This window comes from Caretta caretta, chromosome 1 (assembly GCF_965140235.1).
Source record: "Caretta caretta isolate rCarCar2 chromosome 1, rCarCar1.hap1, whole genome shotgun sequence".
Taxonomy (NCBI): Eukaryota; Metazoa; Chordata; order Testudines; family Cheloniidae; genus Caretta; species Caretta caretta.
In genome coordinates, this window is record NC_134206.1 from 11,662,055 (window position 1) to 11,682,658 (window position 20,604).

A 20,604-nucleotide genomic window follows, 5' to 3' on the forward strand; every position below is an offset into this window, starting at 1 on the left:
AACCCGGTTTTGTTGACTTAAAGGGCTCTTAAAACCGGTTTCTGTACCCCACCTCGGCAAGGGGAGTAGCGCTAAAATCAACATCGCTGTTCCAGATTTGAGGTACAGTGGACGCAATTCGACGGTATTGGCCTCCGGGAGCTATCCCAGAATGCTCCATTGTGACTGCTCTGGACAACACTTTCAACTCAGATGCACTAGCCAGGTAGTCAGGAAAAGCTCCGGGAACTTTTGAATTTCATTTCCTGTTTGGCCAGCATGGCGAGCTCATCAGCATGGATGGAACAGGAGGTACTGGATCTGATCGCTGTATGGGGAGAAGAATCCACCCAGGCAGAACTCCGTTCCAAAAGATGAAATCCCAATATATATGCCAAAATCTCCAAGGACATGGATGGAATCCCAGGCTGGGCTGAGCGGGGCCAGCGCCCGGGACCCCAGCTGGCAGGAGGCGGTGGCCGGAACCCCAGACCAGCAGCAGGCTGAGCCGCTGAGCCCACTGCTGGTCTGGGGTTCTAGCTGCTTGCTCCACTCAGCCCGCTGCTGGCCTGAGCGAACGGAACAAAAATCGGCACGCGTGCCGCCGGTTGCCAACCCGTGTTAAATGAGCACGATGAGAGGAGGCAGGATGCAATGCTGAGGCTAATGGGGGAGCAAACTGACATGCTCAGGAGTCTGGTGAAGCTGCAGGAAAGGCAGAAGGAGCACAGACCGCCGCTGCAGCCCCTGTGTAACTGCCTGCTCTCCTCCCCAAGTTCCATAGCCTCCTCACCCTGATGCCCAAGAACGCGGGGGTGGGGGAGAGGCTCCGGGCACCCAGCCACTCCACCCCAGAGGATTGCCCAAGCAACAGAAGGCTGGCATTCAATAAGTTTTGAAGTGCAGTGTGGCCTTGTCCTTCCCTCCTCCCCTCATCCCCCACCCCACCCGGTGCTTCCCTCCTCCCCCACCCCTCCCAGGCTACCTTGTGAGTTTTCCCCCTATTTGTGTGATGAATTAATAAAGAAGGCATGATTTTGAAACAATAATGACTTTCTTGCCTCTGCAAGCAGTGATCGAAGGGGGGAGGGCGGTTGGCTTACAGGAAAGTAGAGTGAACCAAGGGGGACGGGTTTTCATCAAGGAGAAACAAATAGAAGGTCACACCGTAGCCTGGCCAGTCATGAAACTGGTTTTCAAAGCTTCTCTGATGCACAGTGCACCCTGCTGTGCTCTTCTAATCGCCCTGGTGTCTGGCTGCGCTTAACCAGCTGCTGGGCGATTTTCCTCAACCTCCCACCCCACCTTAAACGTCTCCCCCTTACTCTCACAGATATAGTGGAGCACACAGCAAGCAGGAATAACAATTGGAATATTGGTTTCGCTGACTTTTCCTTTCACTGTTTAACCATGGTCCTTGTATGATTCTTACAGAGAGTAAGAGATGGGGAGAAGGGAGGTAAAGAAAGTGTGGGAAGGGGACAGAGGGGAAAAGGGAATGGGAAACCACCGGAAGCTTCTTGTATAGCACTAGGGGCTCAGAGTGAAACTTCCCTAGGAGTGGAGGGCTCTCAGCCTGCCCCTGCTGAATCCTTGGTCTAGGACTTGCTATGACAATGTCCAGCTCTTTGAGACCTAACTCTTTCTGCAGCCCCTGAGATTGGGGATTGCGATTCCTGCCCCCTACTGCAGGCTTTAGATCCTGCTCTGCTGTCCTCTGATCACTGCTACACCATCCCCAGCGGCTTCTCGCCATAAACAGCTGCTGGGTCTGTGCTTTGAGAGAAGTCTGCGCCCATGTCCTCATCACTATCGTGATCGCGCTATCGTCTCCTCCTTGCCTGCTTTTGCAGGTTCTGCACATACTGCAGGATAATGCATGAGGTGTTTACAATGCTCACAACTGCAGCAGTGATCTGAGCAGGCTCCATGTTTGCAGTGCTATGGCATCTGTGCGGGCAATCCAGGAAAAAGGACGCAAAATGATTGTCTGCCATTGCTTTCACGGAGGGAGAGAGGGAGGGGTGACTGACGACGTGTACCCAGAACCACCGTTGGCAATGTTTTTGCCCCATCAGGCATTGGGAGCTCAACCCAGAATTCCAATGGGCAGCAGAGACTGCGGGAACTCTGGGATAGCTACCCACGGTGCACCGCTCCAAAAGTCGACGCTAGCCACGGTACTGTGGATGCACTCCGACAACTTAATGTACTTAGTGGGGACACACACAATCGACTGTATAAAATCGCTTCCTAAAAATCGACTTCTATAAAATTGACCTAATTTCGTAGTGTAGATGTACCCCTTCCTAGGGAGTTTCCCCTTCCTAGGGAGCACTGTAGTATTGGGGTTTGGCAGCCCAGAAGCGGAGCGCAGAGGTGAAAGCTGGCTGAGGGGTGAGATGGGGAAGAGTGGGGGCTTAGAGAGGATGAGAAGTGGGCCGCTAAAGGGGAGGGAGGTGGGATTGGTGAAAGCTTTCTGCATTTCTCCCCAAGCTCACCAAGGCGCTCACTCCCACCCTCATCACAACAACCCTCATAGGCATGGCTTCCCCTCACCCCAGCCCTCCTCTGGGCTCTCTCCTCAGGCTGTCCCCTACATGCTTCACTAACCCCCTTGCTCCAGCTCTCCCCCAACCCCTTGCTTCTGAGGTAAATGAGGAACAGGGCTCCTGCTTCCCCTACACCTGCACTCTAGGCTGGGGCAGAGACCCTGTGGTGGAATGGGGAGAACCCAATGGGGGGGGTTGGGAGAGCACACGAGGGGGGCAGTGGGGTAGGGCAGACTGGTGTAACCATAGTACAGGTGGGAGAGGTCAGGAGAGCAGGAGGGTGCTGGGGGGTAGGGCAAGCTGGGGTAACCCTGGCCTGGGTGGGATAGGACAGGGGGCCAGTAGGGTGCTGGGGGGGCAGGACAGGCTGGGGTAACCCTGACCCAGGTATGGATGGTGGGGGGGGGGATGGGACAGTGAGGTGCTTGGGAGCAGGGCAAACTGGGATATCCCTGGCCCAGGTGGGGGAGGTCAGGAGGCAGTGGGGTGCTGGGGGGGGGGCAGGACAGGCTGTGGTATCCCTGGCCCAAGTGGGTGGGGGGCCTTGGGGAGCAGTGGCATGTTTGGGGACAGAACAGGCTGTAGTATCCCTGGCCCAGGTGGGGGGAGGTCGGGGGCAGTGGGGTGCTGGGGGGAAGGCAGAGCAAGCCGGGGTATCCCTGGCCCAGGTGGGGGGAGGTGCTGGGGCAGTGGGGTGCTGGGGGAGGGGGGCAGAGCAAGCCGGGGTATCCCTGGCCCAGGTGGGGGGAGGTCAGGGGCAGTGGGGTGCTGGGGGGAAGGCAGAGCAAGCCGGGGTATCCCTGGCCCAGGTGGGGGGAGGTCAGGGGCAGTGGGGTGCTGGGGGGGGAAGGCAGAGCAAGCCGAGGTATCCCTGGCCCAGGTGGGGGGAGGTCAGGGGCAGTGGGGTGCTGGGGGGGGGGAAGGCAGAGCAAGCCGAGGTATCCCTGGCCCAGGTGGGGGGAGGTCAGGGGCAGTGGGGTGCTGGGGGGGGAAGGCAGAGCAAGCCGGGGTATCCCTTGCCCAGGTGGGGGGAGGTCGGGGGCAGTGGGGTGCTGGGGGGGGAAGGCAGAGCAAGCCGGGGTATCCCTGGCCCAGGTGGGGGGAGGTCGGGGGCAGTGGGGTGCTGGGGGGAAGGCAGAGCAAGCCGGGGTATCCCTGGCCCAGGTGGGGGGAGGTCAGGGGCAGTGGGGTGCTGGGGGGGGGGAAGGCAGAGCAAGCCGGGGTATCCCTGGCCCAGGTGGGGGGAGGTCAGGGGCAGTGGGGTGCTGGGGGGGGAAGGCAGAGCAAGCCGGGGTATCCCTCGCCCAGGTGGGGGGAGGTCGGGGGCAGTGGGGTGCTGGGGGGGGAAGGCAGAGCAAGCCGAGGTATCCCTGGCCCAGGTGGGGGGAGGTCGGGGGCAGTGGGGTGCTGGGGGGGGAAGGCAGAGCAAGCCGGGATATCCCTGGGGCAGTGGGGTGCTGGGGGAGTGGGGCAGAGCAAGCCGGGGTATCCCTGGCCCAGGTGGGGGGAGGTGCTGGGGCAGTGGGGTGCTGGGGGAGGGGGGCAGAGCAAGCTGGGGTATCCCTGGCCCAGGTGGGGGGAGGTCGGGGGCAGTGGGGTGCTGGGGGGGGAAGGCAGAGCAAGCCGAGGTATCCCTGGCCCAGGTGGGGGGAGGTCGGGGGCAGTGGGGTGCTGGGGGGGGGAAGGCAGAGCAAGCCAGGGTATCCCTGGGGCAGTGGGGTGCTGGGGGAGTGGGGCAGAGCAAGCCGGGGTATCCCTGGCCCAGGTGGGGGGAGGTCGGGGGCAGTGGGGTGCTGGGGGGGGAAGGCAGAGCAAGCCAGGGTATCCCTGGCCCAGGTGGGGGGAGGTCGGGGGCAGTGGGGTGCTGGGGGGGGAAGGCAGAGCAAGCCGGGGTATCCCTGGGGCAGTGGGGTGCTGGGGGAATGGGGCAGAGCAAGCCGGGGTATCCCTGGCCCAGGTGGGGGGAGGTCGGGGGCAGTGGGGTGCTGGGGGGGGAAGGCAGAGCAAGCCGGGGTATCCCTGGGGCAGTGGGGTGCTGGGGGAATGGGGCAGAGCAAGCCGGGGTATCCCTGGCCCAGGTGGGGGGAGGTCGGGGGCAGTGGGGTGCTGGGGGGGGAAGGCAGAGCAAGCCGGGGTATCCCTGGGGCAGTGGGGTGCTGGGGGAGTGGGGCAGAGCAAGCCGGGGTATCCCTGGCCCAGGTGGGGGGGGGGGGTGCTCGAGGAGCAGACCAGGCTGGCCCGGGTGGGGGAGGGGCATGGAGGCCAGCTGCGCACCCCGCCCCCTGCGGGACCAGCCTGGAACGTCAGGGATCTTCACGCGAGGGGGCGGGGCACGGCGGCCCCGCCCCTGGGGACGATTCCCGAGGGGGCGGGGACACTCTGCGGGGCCGCGCGGGCTCATGAATATTACCCGCCCTGCCCTGCTGAATATGGATGAGGTGGGCGGCGCCGCGGCCTAACGCTCCGCTCCAGTCCCTGCCAAGGCTGAGAAGATGGCGGCGGCGGCGGCGGGCCCTGGCGGCCGGGCCGCGGCCCCGGGGCGGCGGGGCCGGCGGCGGCGGGCGCCGGCCGAGGAGGAGGCGGCGGCGGCGGCGCGGGCGGAGTGCCCGCTGTGCCGGGAGGCGCTGGTGGAGGCGGTGACGCCGCCTTGCCGCCACTCGCTCTGCCGCTCCTGCTTCCAGCGCTGCCTGCAGGGCCCGGGCCTCTGCTGCCCGCTCTGCCGCAGCCGCCTCTCCACCTGGGCCCGCCGGCAGCAGAGCGGGGCCGCCGCCGCCGCGGGAGGAGGCGGGGAGCAGCGAGCGCCGGACGAAGGTGCGGCCGCCTCCGGAACCTCGCCTCGGCCGGGGGGGGGCGGGTTACATGCCCTGAGTGCGCGGGGCTCAGCCGGGGGGCGGGGCGCTGGGCTATGGGATCCCCCCCCGGGATCGGTGACACACAGTGCGGGGGGGGGGTTACATGCCCTGAGTGCGCGGGGCTCAGCCGGGGGGCGGGGCGCTGGGCTATGGGATCCCCCCCCCGGGATCGGTGACACACAGTGCGGGGGGGGGGTTACATGCCCTGAGTGCGCGGGGCTCAGCCGGGGGGCGGGGCGCTGGGCTATGGGACACCCCCCCAGGATTGGTGACACACAGTGCGGGGGGGGGGTTACATGCCCTGAGTGCGCGGGGCTCAGCCGGGGGGCGGGGCGCTGGGCTATGGGACCCCCCCCCAGGATTGGTGACACACAGTGCGGGGGGGGGGTTACATGCCCTGAGTGCGCGGGGCTCAGCCTGGGGGCGGGGCGCTGGGCTATGGGACCCCCCCGGGATCGGTGACACACAGTGCGGGGGGGGTTACATGCCCTGTGTGCGCGGGGCTCAGCCGGGGGGCGGGGCGCTGGGCTATGGGACACCCCCCCCGGGATCGGTGACACACAGTGCGGGGGGGGGTGTTACATGCCCTGAGTGCGCGGGGCTCAGCCTGGGGGCGGGGCGCTGGGCTATGGGACACCCCCCCAGGATTGGTGACACACAGTGCGGGGGGCGGGTTACATGCCCTGAGTGCGCGGGGCTCAGCCTGGGGGCGGGGCGCTGGGCTATGGGACACCCCCCCAGGATTGGTGACACACAGTGCGGGGGGCGGGTTACATGCCCTGAGTGCGCGGGGCTCAGCCTGGGGGCGGGGCGCTGGGCTATGGGATCCCCCCCCCGGGATCGGTGACACACAGTGCGGGGGGGGTTACATGCCCTGTGTGCGCGGGGCTCAGCCGGGGGGCGGGGCGCTGGGCTATGGGACACCCCCCCCGGGATCGGTGACACACAGTGCGGGGGGGGGGGTGTTACATGCCCTGAGTGCGCGGGGCTCAGCCTGGGGGAGGGGCGCTGGGCTATGGGACCCCCCCCCAGGATTGGTGACACACAGTGCGGGGAGGGGGTTACATGCCCTGAGTGCGCGGGGCTCAGCCGGGGGGCGGGGCGCTGGGCTATGGGACACCCCCCCCGGGATCGGTGACACAGTGCGGGGGAGGTTACATGCCCTGAGTGCGCGGGGCTCAGCCGGGGGGCGGGGCGCTGGGCTATGGGATCCCCCCCCGGGATCGGTGACACACAGTGCGGGGGGGGTTACATGCCCTGTGTGCGCGGGGCTCAGCCGGGGGGCGGGGCGCTGGGCTATGGGACACCCCCCCCGGGATCGGTGACACACAGTGCGGGGGGGCGGGTTACATGCCCTGAGTGCGCGGGGCTCAGCCGGGGGGCGGGGCGCTGGGCTATGGGATCCCCCCCCGGGATCGGTGACACACAGTGCGGGGAGGGTGTTACATGCCCTGAGTGCGCGGGGCTCAGCCGGGGGGCGGGGCGCTGGGCTATGGGACCCCCCCCCCGGGATCGGTGACACACAGTGCGGGGGGGCGGGTTACATGCCCTGAGTGCGCGGGGCTCAGCCGGGGGGCGGGGCGCTGGGCTATGGGACACCCCCCCCCCCCCCCCCGGGATCGGTGACACACAGTGCGGGGGGGGGTGTTACATGCCCTGAGTGCGCGGGGCTCAGCCGGGGGGCGGGGCGCTGGGCTATGGGACCCCCCCCCCCGGGATCGGTGACACACAGTGCGGGGGGGCGGGTTACATGCCCTGAGTGCGCGGGGCTCAGCCGGGGGGCGGGGCGCTGGGCTATGGGACACCCCCCCCCCCCCGGGATCGGTGACACACAGTGCGGGGGGGGGTGTTACATGCCCTGAGTGCGCGGGGCTCAGCCGAGGGGCGGGGCGCTGGGCTATGGGATCCCCCCCCGGGATCGGTGACACACAGTGCGGGGGGGCGGGTTACATGCCCTGAGTGCGCGGGGCTCAGCCAGGGGGCGGGGCGCTGGGCTATGGGACACCCCCCCCCCCGGGATCGGTGACACACAGTGCGGGGGGGGGGTGTTACATGCCCTGAGTGCGCGGGGCTCAGCCGAGGGGCGGGGCGCTGGGCTATGGGACCCCCCCCGGGATCGGTGACACACAGTGCGGGGGGGCGGGTTACATGCCCTGAGTGCGCGGGGCTCAGCCGGGGGGTGGGGCGCTGGGCTATGGGATCCCCCCCCGGGATCGGTGACACACAGTGCGGGGGGGCGGGTTACATGCCCTGAGTGCGCGGGGCTCAGCCGGGGGGCGGGGCGCTGGGTTATGGGACCCCCCCGGGATCGGTGACACACAGTGCGGGGGGGGGTGTTACATGTCCTGAGTGCGCGGGGCTCAGCCGGGGGGCGGGGCGCTGGGCTGTGGGATCCCCCCCCGGGATCGGTGACACACAGTGCGGGGGGGCGGGTTACATGCCCTGAGTGCGCGGGGCTCAGCCTGGGGGAGGGGCGCTGGGCTATGGGATCCCCCCCCCGGGATCGGTGACACACAGTGCGGGGGGGGTTACATGCCCTGTGTGCGTGGGGCTCAGCCGGGGGGCGGGGCGCTGGGCTATGGGACACCCCCCCCGGGATCGGTGACACACAGTGCGGGGGGGGGTGTTACATGCCCTGAGTGCGCGGGGCTCAGCCTGGGGGAGGGGCGCTGGGCTATGGGACCCCCCCGGGATCGGTGACACACAGTGCGGGGGGGTTACATGCCCTGAGTGCTTGGGGCTCAGCTGGGGGGCGGGGCGCTGGGCTATGGGACCCCCCCAGGATTGGTGACACACAGTGCGGGGGGGGTTACATGCCCTGAGTGCGCGGGGCTCAGCCTGGGGGAGGGGCGCTGGGCTATGGGACCCCCCCCCCCAGGATCGGTGACACACAGTGTGTGTGGGGGGGTTACATGCCCTGAGTGCGCGGGGCTCAGCCTGGGGGAGGGGCGCTGGGCTATGGGACCCCCCCCAGGATTGGTGACACACAGTGCGGGGAGGGGGTTACATGCCCTGAGTGCGCGGGGCTCAGCCGGGGGGCGGGGCGCTGGGCTATGGGATCCCCCCCCGGGATCGGTGACACACAGTGCGGGGAGGGGGTTACATGCCCTGAGTGCGCGGGGCTCAGCCTGGGGGAGGGGCGCTGGGCTATGGGACCCCCCCCCGGGATCGGTGACACACAGTGTGTGTGGGGGGGGGGTTACATGCCCTGAGTGCGCGGGGCTCAGCCTGGGGGAGGGGCGCTGGGCTATGGGACCCCCCCCCAGGATTGGTGACACACAGTGCGGGGAGGGGGATTACATACCCTGTGTGCGCGGGGCTCAGCCGGGGGGCGGGGCGCTGGGCTATGGGACCCCCCCTGGGATCGGTGACACACAGTGCGGGGGAGGTTACATGCCCTGTGTGCGCGGGGCTCAGCCGGGGGGCGGGGCGCTGGGCTATGGGACCCCCCCCCCCGGGATCGGTGACACACAGTGCGGGGGGCGAGGGTTACATGCCCTGAGTGCGCGGGGCTCAGCCGGGGGGAGGGGCGCTGTGCTATGGGACACCCCCCCCCCGGGATCGGTGACACAGTGCGGGGGGGGGTTACATGCCCTGAGTGCGCGGGGCTCAGCCGGGGGGAGGGGCGCTGTGCTATGGGACCCCCCCCCCCGGGATCGGTGACACACAGTGCGGGGGGGGTACATGCCCTGAGTGCGTGGGGCTCAGCTGGGGGGAGGGGCGCTGGGCTATGGGAAACACCCCCCCCCCCCAGGATCTGTGACACACAGTGCGGGGGGGGGGGGTTACATGCCCTGAGTGCGTGGGGCTCAGCCTGGGGGAGGGGCGCTGGGCTATATGAACAACCCACCCCCCCCACACCCGGGATTGGTGACGTACAGTGCCGGAGGGGGGGGGGGAGTTACATGCCCTGAGTGCATGGGGCTCAGCACTGGGGGAGTGGTGCTGTGCTGTGGAGTGGCCCCCCTAGGATCAGTGACACATTGGGATGCAGGGGTTACATGCACTGAGTGCATGGGACTCAGCCTGGGGCAGGGTGCTAGGCTGTGGAGGGTGTGCCCCCCCCAGGATCAGTGACACAGTGTGGTGTGTGGGTTACATGTATTGAGTATTGTAGGGCTGAATCCAGGAGGCTGTGAAGGGGCTGTTTTCACCACGATCACACAGTGGGGGATGAGGGGATTACATGCACTAAATCTCCTGGGGCTCAGCTCATTTCTTAGAGTGGTGGCACTCAGCTCATGGGGGACACTGGGTTCTTTCTCCCTCTATGATATTCTGCTGAATGGGGGTACAGGAAAGGGGCTGGAGTGACTGAGTTTTGGGCTCAGTATAGATATATGCTCAGATTGTGCAAATTCTGCACAGCCTTTCAAAATTATTCTAGCCTTCATAGCTGCATAGTGAACTTTCCAAATAAATAATCCATAAAAGGCTGTCTGCCTCAGTCTACAGAAAGCCTAAAATATTGACTCAGCGATGTGTGAACTCTCTTGCCCCCATCCTTCTAATTTGGGTGGATTAAGACCTTGTTGTCATAATGTATTGTGATTATTTTCTTGGTGTTAGCATTGCCTCCTTGTTACTGCTTCTCAGCCTAAGTCATGCCATTGTCCGATAGGACTGACTTTCTAAAAATGGTAGGTCTGCATTGAGGGAGGATATGTTATCCAGGGTTACATATCCTGTCACATCAGTAATTAACCATTACGCTGAAGGCCACACAAGCTTTCAGTAAACTAGAACAGATTGCAAACTCTCTTTCTGTAACATACAGCTTCTTACATCTCATCTTGAAGCTGGTCGCTTTACAGGAGCTGGTAGCTTCTCAGACTGTCTGGGTTGGCCATGCAACTGTAGTCAAGAGACAAGATCAAATAAAAAAGTCCAAAAACTCAGTTTTTCTTGAGCTGACTTGCTCATGTTAGAATAACTTCTTAAAATGGTGAATTGAAAGAGTAGAGGGAAAGGTGGCATTGCCACTTCTCTCATTTCTACATTTAACTACATCATATAGTTAATCAGTTGTACCTGTGTCCTCTAAATAGGTAATCAGTTTTTCACTTTATTTGTGTGCGTCTTACCAACATGGAAGAGAAAAACATGAATCGCTAACGCACTGTGATTCGAATACCACAGACGTTGACAGGTGGGCTCTGGGTCAAGGGGAGTACCTAGAATTACTTTAACTCCTTGAAATTGACTGGACTCCTGTTGACAAGAACAGCCCGACTAGGTCAGACCAATGGGCCATCTAGCCCAGTGTCCTGTCTCTGACAGTGGCAGATGCTTCAGAGGGAATGAACAGAACAAGGCAATTTCGAGTGATCCATTCTCTGTGGCCCAGGCCCAGCTTCTCGCAGTTGGGAGTTTAGGGATACCCAAGGCATGAGGTGGTGTTCCTGTCAATCTTGGCTAATAGCCTGTAATGGATCTGTCCTCCATAAATTTATCTAGTTCTTTTTTGAACCCAGTTATGAGGTTCTTTTAAATAGAAAAGTTGGTGTCAACCATAGGTATCATTTATAATGCTTGAGCTGCATTTGCCCTCATGCTGTACTTTTTTTACCCATCACCCTTAATGTTGTTTGACTGGGGTGTGTGCTGAGGGGAACCAGAGCAAAAAAACTAGATGGAAGGTCCTTAAGCACCCCAACGTAGGTTACTTTATGAATGTAAGCAGGCAGTAGAGACAGAGACTAGTGGTTCTTACTGTTGAAGTGAATGCAGGGTTATTGTGTGAGATATTGATAAGTGATATCTCAAGACAAAATACTTTAGAATTAAGCTTGTAAGTACATGGCAGTTGCCTTAAACCAACTTTATTACAATGTTGAGCTTTTAACCAGTTTCTCTGTAGTGAGTTGTAATAGGTCTGTTCTTAGGGGAGAAGAGTGAAAGGAAATAAAATAACTACTGTATTAAAATATCTTTTGGCTATTTTAGTCAACAAATAGTGACAACATGAATTTATTTTAGAAAAGTCAATGAAGGGCAGACTGAGGTCTCGGGGTGGTGGATAATGTATTATTCCTCTTCTCTGTATATGCTTAGCTTCAGATTAATAGTGCAAAGTCTTTAAAACTCATTACCATAATTTTGGGTGTAGAATTGAAAATTTTCCTATAGACTGAGATGGCAGATTGGGAATTATTTTGTAACTGGCAAAATATATAGTCCAGAAGTAAATGATTACTGAGGTATTTTCTTTGGCATCAGGTTAGTCAGCTGGTAAAAGTAAGGTCAGTTCATCTGTATGGTGTTAGGAAAAGAGAAAAGTTTTGTGCCAAAGGGAGTCTCTTCTTGGCAAAATATTTACTAGCACTAAATTCATCACTTCTTTTGGCTAATTCCTTGTCTATCTGTAAAGCAGGCAACACAGTTGAGGGAACACTCACTACAAACAACTTTCTTCTAAAAGTTGTAGCTATAACACTTGATCATTTAAAAAATTAACTCTTCACCACTGATGCTTTTTCATTAGCCATGCACCATTAATACTGATGTTTACCCTCTGGAGACTGGACAGTGTAAACAGATTAGCTAGTTTCACTTTCTCATTCTCAAACATTAACATAAGGTTTGTCTTCATTGCAGCAGTTATTCTGAGTTAGTACACTCTGCTGTGAAACAACACATGACAAGTGATAGCTAATCCGTTCATTCTGCTAATCCAGTTGATGAGTTTGGCTAACTCTAGTTGTAGCTTGTAGCTGCGTATCTCCACTGCTTGAGCATCAGCAGTAGAGCTTCAGTCCATGTCCCCTGAGTTAAAGGCGTGGACGAACCTGTAGACTGTTCTTAAATCTCTTCTACCCTCCCCCCCCCCCAAAAGATAAGTAAATTGTTAGCTGTCTTGGTTGTGTAGAAAACATTCAAAATGAAACCCAAGAGTAGTTGTTGCAGTGTTGTCTGCAATGTACCTGAAAGGGTAGCTCTGAGGTGTGAACTGCCCTCTGCTTTGCAGGGGGTGTTAACTCAGTGATATGTCACTATTGTTAGAGTAGATTGTGTAGATCTTCATCATATGATATTCCACCTTGAGTGTCTACAGGTTGTGGGTAGGTCTTTAACAAATGGCAGTGTTGAAAGGGAACTGGGCTTAGCTTTAAAAATTTGAGGAAACTCTGTGTAGGGGAAGTGTTAAAACAGTGGTGGTCCTCTTCTACACTTAGCACTATTACTGTACATTAGCAGTTAGCACTATTACTATACATTAGCACAAAAGTGATTTTTCCTTCCTTGGTATTCACCCCTTCTTGTCAACTGTTGAGAATAGCCCACTTCCATCTTAATTGAATTGGTTCGTTAGCACTGACCCTCCACTTGGTAAGGCAACTCCCATCTTTTCGTGTGCTGTGTATTTATACCGGCCTCTGTAATTTCCGCTCCATGCATCTGATGAGGTGGGTTTTAGCCCATGAAAGCTTATGCCCAAATAACTTTGTTAGTCTCTAAGGTGCCACAAGAACTCCTCGTTGTTTTTGCTGATACAAACTAACACGGCTACCACTCTTAAACCATTTAAAATAATGACAGGTTTCAGAGTAACAACCATGTTAGTCTGTATCCGCAAAAAGAAAAGGAGTACTTGTGGCACCTTAGAGACTAACCAATTTATTTGAGCATAAGCTTTCGTGAGCTACAGCTCAAAGCTTATGCTCAAATAAATTGGTTAGTCTCTAAGGTGCCACAAGTACTCCTTTTCTTTTTATTTAAAATAATGTAGACAGGACTTTGGGGTGGGATTCACAAGGGAAACTAAGTGCCTAACTGCCACTTTAGATGTCTACATCCAAAATTTAGATTTTCATAACCCCTGCTCAGCTGCTGCCTAACCTGGTAGGTGACTAAATTTCCATGGTGCCTAAATTTCTGCTACTGGGAATGTACACAGCCACCTCAGTCCTGAAATTCCTGAGCACTCAGTGCTGAACTCAAGCCTAAGCCTCTGTAGGATTCACAAAGTAGGATCAGGTCCTACAGGCAAGAGGCAGTAGATGTGGTCTGAGGCCATGTCATGGTATGTCTACCAGATGGAGTCCTGCATAAAACACAGGAGAAGGAGATGATGCTCCCCTGAGGATGAGGAGCAATTGTTCCATGAAAAATATTCACCCACAGGTGATATGGTGCTCCTGTCATTTTTCTGTGTACGTTCATTTGAGAGCATAGTGATTGACTGGTTTCAGTCATGTTATTATTGGGACATTTAGTGTGCTGGCTGAGGTATACCACATGTTGTGATAGATATGAGTAGGACCCATGGATTTGAAAGGTGTGTTGGGGGGATATTGACCACTGTAGCAGTGGAATTTTGTCTGCCGGTTTTGCATCAGTTGTTGTAGCAGGGCCTAGTGCCACTGTGAACTGGTGGGTCCTGATCTGTGGGGAGCTTGCTTCTGATGATGAGATTTGGGGTGTTGTTTTTAGGCCAGAAGAGGGGGTTCAGGAAAGATGTCTTTCAGGGTGGAGTCCTCATTGATGATACCTTGTATGGATTCCAGTGTGGGGTAGCATGTGACCATTAAGGATGTGCAGTCAGAGGGTTTTGTTTTGGGTTTTTTTTTTCCCATATTGAAGCAGCTTCTCTCTGGATATTTAGGTAGCCCGTTCCATGGTGCAATCTATTTCTCTGGTGGAGTGTCCTTGTTTGATGAAGTCAGTTTTAAGTGTGTTAAGGTGTGTATACCAGACTTCCTCTATGGATCATATCCTGTGGTATCCGAGTGCCTGGCTGTAGATAACTGATTTCTTGGTGTGTTTGGGGTGGTGAGTGTGAGCAGGTCTACACTTAAAACACTGCATCGACGCAGTTGCACTGATGCAGCTGTAGCGCTTTAGGGAAGATGCTGTACCCCAATGGGAGCTCTCCTGTCAGCGTAACTAATCCACCTCGGCAAGAGGCAGTAGCTATGTCAGCGGGAGAGCTTCTCTTGTCAATGTAGCGCTGTCTACACCGTGCTTAGGTCAGTATAACTACATCGCTCGGGGTATGAATTTTTCACACCCCTGAGCGACATAGTTGTACTGAAATAATTCTGTACTGTAGACCTGGCCTGTGTCTGTGAAGATAAGTATGGTGATCCATGGGTTTCTTGTATATAGTCTGTAGGGTTCCATTGTTGAATCTGATAATAGTATCCAGGAGGCTCATGCTGGTGAGGGAGTGTTCTGTTGTTGTTGAAACTAAAACTAGGTTTTGTAGACTCCCTTTTAACAAAACTTAATTTTGGGCATGTACTAAAATAAAATAGAACTTTTACCATTGGACAAAAAAGATAAATTCCTTAAGAGTCTGGCGGAGGGAATGGGAGTGCATAACCCAAGGCTGACTGTCAACAGAAGAAATCCAGACAAAAAACCCTCTGCACAGTGAAATGTATGAGGATCATGTCAGTTTCACTGTGCTTCTGCTTTTGTGAGAGCACTGAAGGTGGCAGTGGGGATGGCGAAAAAGAAACATATGATCCTGTGTAAGAAGGGAGACAAGTGAGAGGCAAAAACACAGATCTTGTCTATGCTGGGCAAGTGCATCCTGTTAGAAAGTGTGTTAATAAGAATGATGTTAAACACAGTTTTGCCCTTAGTGTCCTTGTATAGACTAGAAAAATAGGTAGCTTGAAAACATTTTACCTCAGTTACCCTGTCCAGTTAATGTGCTTTAAACATGAATGGTCTTGTTCATACAAAGGCCAAATAATATTTGATTTGTTAGTATGGCTTCTGTCTACCGCAGTGCTTTTCAACCTAGGGGTCTGCAGACTATGTCTTAGGGGTTTGCAAAAGGTTGTCGTTACCATAGAACAGTGGTTTTCAACCTGTAGTCCATGGACCCCTAAATGGCTATGCAGGTGGTGTCAGAGAGAAGGCTTTGGATTCTTTGACCATGGGATGGTGTTCCAAGAAGGAGGAGTGCTAGGCAGAGACGGGCTCCACCTAATGAGGAGAGGGAAAAGCATCTTCGCAAGCAGGCTGGCTAACCTAGTGAGAAGGGCTTTAAACTAGGTTCACCGGGGGAAGGAGATCAAAGCCCTGAGGTAAGTGGGGACGTGGGATACCAGGAGGAAACACGAGCAGGAGAGTGCAAGAGGGGAGGGCTCCTGCCTCGTACTGAGAAAGAGGGACGATCAGCGAGTTATCTCAAGTGCCTATACACAAATGCAAGAAGCCTGGGAAACAAGCAGGGAGAACTGGAAGTCCTGGCACAGTCAAGGAATTATGATGTAATTGAAATAACAGAGACTTGGTGGGATAACTCACATGACTGGAGTACTGTCATGGATGGATATAAACTGTTAAGGAAAGACAGGCAGGGCAGAAAAGGTGGGGGAGTTTCACTGTACGTAAGGGAGCAGTATGACTGCTCAGAGCTCCAGTATGAAACTGCAGAAAAACCTGAGAGTCTCTGGATTAAATTTAGAAGTGTGAGCAACAAAGGTGATGTCGTGGTGGGAGTCTGCTATAGACCACCGGACCAGGGGGATGAGGTGGACGAGGCTTTTTTCTGGCAACTCACGGAAGTTACTAGATCACAGGCCGTGGTTCTCATGGGAGACTTCAGTCACCCTGATATCTGCTGGGAGAGCAATACAGCGGTGCACAGACAATCCAGGAAGTTTTTGGAAAGTGTAGGGGACAATTTCCTGGTGGAAGTGCTGGAGGAACCAACTGGGGCAGAGCTCTTCTTGACCTGCTTCTCACAAACCGGGAAGAATTAGTAGGGGAAGCAAAAGTGGATGGGAACCTGGGAGGCAGTGACCATGAGATGGTCGAGTTCAAGATCCTGACACAAGGAAGAAAGGAGAGCAGCAGAATACGGACCCTGGACTTCAGAAAAGCAGACTTTGACTCCCTCAGGGAACTGATGGGAGAATAACATGAGGGGAAAAGGAGTCCAGGAGAGCTGGCTGTATTTTAAAGAATCCTTATTGAGGTTACAGGGAGAAACCATCCTCATGTGTAGAAAGAATAGTAAATATGGCAGGCAACCAGCTTGGCTAAACAGTGAAATCCTTGCTGATCTTGAACACAAAAAAAGAAGCTTACAAGAAGTGGAAGATTGGACAAATGACCAGGGAAGAGTATAAAAATATTGCTCAGGCATGCAGGAGTGAAATCAGGATGGCCAAATCACACTTGGAGTTACAGCTAGCAAGAAATGTTCCGAATAACAAGAAGGGTTTCTTCAGGTATGTTGGCAATAAGAAGAAAGCCAAGGAAAGTGTGGGCCCCTTACTAAATGAGGGAGGCAACCTAGTGACAGAGGATTGGAAAAAGCTAATGTACACAATGCTTTTTTTGCCTCTGTCTTCACGAACAAGGTCAGCTCCCAGACTACTGCACTGGGCAGCACAGTATGGGGAGGAGGTGACCAGCTCTCTGTGGAGAAAGAAGTGGTTCGGGACTATTTAGAAAAGCTGGACGAGCACAAGTCCATGGGGCCAGATGTGCTGCATCCGAGAGTGCTAAAGGAGTTGGCGGATGTGGTTGCAGAGCCATTGGCCGTTATCTCTGAAAACTCATGGCGATTGGGGGAGGACCCGGACAACTGGAAAAAGGCTAATGTATTGCCCACCTTTAAAAAAGGGAAGAAGGAGGATCCGGGGAACTACAGGTCAGTCGGCCTCACCTCAGTCCCTGGAAAAATCATGGAGCAGGTCCTCAAGGAATCAATTCTGAAGCACTTAGAGGAGAGGAAAGTGATCAGGAACAGTCAGCCTGGATTCACCAAGGGCAAGTCATGCCTGACTAATCTAATTGCCTTCTATGATGAGATAACTAGCTCAGTGGATGAGGGGAAAGCAGACATGTTATTTCTTGACTTTAGCAAAGCTTTTGACATGGTCTTCCACAGTATTCTTGCCAGCAAGTTAAAGAAGTATGGGCTGGATGAATGGACTATAAGGTGGATAGAAAGCTGGGTAGTGATCAATGGCTCCATGTCTAGTTGGCAGCCAGTATCAAGTGGAGTGCCCCAAGGGTCGGTCCTGGGGCCAGTTTTGTTCAATATCTTCATTAATGATCTGGAGGATGGCGTGGATTGCACCCTCAGCAAGTTTGCAGATGACACTAAACTGGGAGGAGAAGTAGATACGCTGGAGGGTAGGGATAGGATACAGAGGGGCCTAGACAAATTAGAGAAATGGGCCAAAAGAAATCTGATGAGGTTCAACAAGGACAAATGCAGAGTCCTGCATTTAGGATGGAAGAAATCCATGTACCGCTACAGACTAGGGACCGAATGGCTAGGCAGCAGTTCTGCAGAAAAGGGCCTAGGGGTTGCAGTGGATAAGAATCTGGATATGAGTCAATAGTGTGCCCTTGTTGCCAAGAATGCTAACGGCATTTTGGGCTGTATAAGTAGGGGCATTGCCAGCAGGTTCAGGGATGTGATCGTTCCCCTCTATTCGACATTGGTGAGGCTTCATCTGGAATACTGTGTCCAGTTTTGGGCCCCACACTACAAGAAGGATGTGAAAAATTTGGAAAGAGTCCAGCGGAGGGCAACAAAAATGATTAGGGGATTGGAACACATGAGTTATGAGGAGAGGCTGAGGGAACTGGGATTGTTTAGTCTGCAGAAGAGAAGAATGAGGGGGGATTTGATAGCTGCTTTCAACTACCTGAAAGGGGGTTCCAAAGAGGATGGATCGAGACTGTTCTCAGTGATAGCAGATGACAGAATGAGGAGTAATGGTCTCAAGTTGCAGTGGGGGAGGTTTAGGTTGGATACTAGGAAAAACTTTTTCACTAGGAGGGTGGTAAAACACTGGAATGCATTACCAAGGGAGGTGGTGGAATCTCCTTCTTTTGAAGTTTTTAAGGTCAGGCTTGACAAAGCCCTTGCTGGGATGATTTAGTCGGGGATCGGTCCTGCTTTGAGCAGGGGGTTGGACTAGATGACCTCCTGAGGTCCCTTCCAGCCCTGGTATTCTATGATCCACAGACTATGCCTAAGATTTCCAAAGGGGTCTGCAGCTCCATTTGAAATTTTTTAGGGGGTCTGCAAATGAAAAAAGGTTGAAAACCACTGCTCTAAACAGTCCATTTCCCAGGATAGACAAGGACCCAGTGGGAGAAACAGCTCAAACAATGTGAAGCGGGGGATAGAGCCATAGTAAAGGGGTAGGAGACTGACAGAAGGAGGGAGTTGCTGTACGAGAGGCAATGACTCCTAGCTGAAGACAGCATTTGGTACCTCATTCTGTTGACCAGCAGAGATTGGGACAGCTGAAGCTAGAACACTGAGCAGCAAAAATGTATGAGAATGAAAATAGTTATCTATAACTCAAACTATAGTTTTAGCCATCCACCCCCCCCACACACACACTGAATTAAACCCCTTCCTTTCCGTCTCCACACAAGCACTTGAGAATTGCTCAGGGCTCTGTGTGTCTTTTATAAGGTGGGGGCCCATTTTATTCCCACTGCATTCAAAAAATGAAACAAAGCCGCTCTAGGTAGGAGGAATATCTCTTTACAAATTGAAGCTTACCCCCAGTTCTAGTAGGCCTTCATGAATCTGGCAGCTAGTTTGTATTCAGTGCATTGCTGTCATTCATAAAATGGCATGTTAATTATGAAAGAGCTTCAAGAAGCAGGAAGTTTGTGACTTCCCTGTCCTAGCATGGGGGTAATTGAATTGGGGAAATTTTTATCTCACTCTCTGCTAGCCATAACCTGCAGAGATAATGTCATTATGCTGTCTAATATTTGCCATAGTAAAAATGAATAACAATAAATTTAGATACAGTTTAGGCCTGCATCTAGCATGGCAATTTAAGGGCACTTGTTTGTTAACTCACTGGTGGTAATGCAAATATTAAATTATGTGGCAGCACCCTAATGCCCCAGTGAGGATTGAGGCCCCTTTATGTGAGATGCTGTACCCACACATAAAACAAGGTCCGTACCCTGAAGAATTTATAATCTAAAAACACAAGCCATACAAATCCTAATACGCAGATGTGAGCAAAACATAAAGGTACTAATCTTATTAGTTACATTTGTTTCCCCCATGAACCATCCCTTCTACCATCATCTCCCTAATTAACTATAGGAACAGATTACCAAGGCATGTGGTAAATTCTTCAGCACTTGCAGTCTTTAAATGAAGATAGGAAGTCTTTCTAAAATGCATGATCTTGTTAAGCTGCAAGTTATTAGGCTGGAAGCAGGAACCACTAAGTGAAATTCTGTGGTTCATGTTTTGCAGGAGGTCGGAGTAGATTATTTGTATTTCAGTAGCACCTATGAACCCTGCGTACAGACCAGGACCCCACTCTGCCCGCCACTGTACACACACAGAACAAGGAGACATAGTACCTGCCACAAAGAGTTTGCAATCAGAAAACAGACAACAGGTGGATACTGACAGATGAGGCAGCAGAAGGAAACAATGAGACAGTATTGGTCAGCATGATAGGCAGCAGTCTCACCATACTTGCTGCCTAGCTATTGTTAAGTTTTAGCAGGCCGATGATTTTGGAGATTATTACAAAGTCCCATTTGGCCTTGAAATATATGAATCCTTCTGTTTGGATGCCTTGGCTAATATGCTCCTCCACTGCTGACTCAAAGTGCTTCCGCTTTATATTATATTGTATTTTAATGCTTGCCTGTTGCCTCACCTTTCTGTATGTCTCCTTCCCAAATCTGTTTCAGCTCTAATCCGCATCTACACCTTCCCTTATTCCTCTTCTGTGAATTTTCAGTATACTTCACAGTTTTGCTGCCAGGGGTTCTGAAAGCATCCTACGTCTCTGATGGTCTGCTTCCTCTGTCCCAGTGCTGCTCTGGTTGCTGCTGCTCAGGTCTGACTCCTGGGAATTAGTATATTCTACTGCCTGCATGTTTTGGGACGGCTGTGGGGATATTACAAAATTTATGACATAAATTGTCCAAACCTTAAGATAGTGTAAGTGTTTGCTAAGGTTTGAGAAATGAATTCCACTCTCGAAGACCATCTTTACTATCATAGGGATGGAAAAGACTTAGTAGGTCATCTAGTCTCTCTCTTTCTGGCATTGCAGGATTCTTCCCTGCAGTGCATTCTCTAGTGCTTTGCCCAGTCTAGTTAAATAATGGAATTTCCACCACTTTCTTTGAGAGAGCAGGCTACTTACTAGATCTCACTTTCAGGAAGAAATTACTGCTCTTTTTTTTTTTCCAGCCTAAATTTTCTTAATTTCTGTCCTTAGCTTCTAGTTATAGTCCTT

General features: G+C 54.6%; 1 protein-coding gene across 1 annotated transcript in view; it reads left to right on the plus strand.

Annotated features, from left to right (window-relative positions):
• The first annotated feature begins 5,023 nt into the window (after window positions 1-5,023).
• Window positions 5,024-20,604, plus strand: part of RNF169 (ring finger protein 169) — a 53,152-nt gene continuing 37,571 nt past the window's right edge. The window contains exon 1 of the mRNA XM_048838888.2: window positions 5,024-5,342. Within this exon, the coding sequence (XP_048694845.2) occupies window positions 5,024-5,342 (319 nt within the window). The remainder of the gene's footprint in view (window positions 5,343-20,604) is intronic.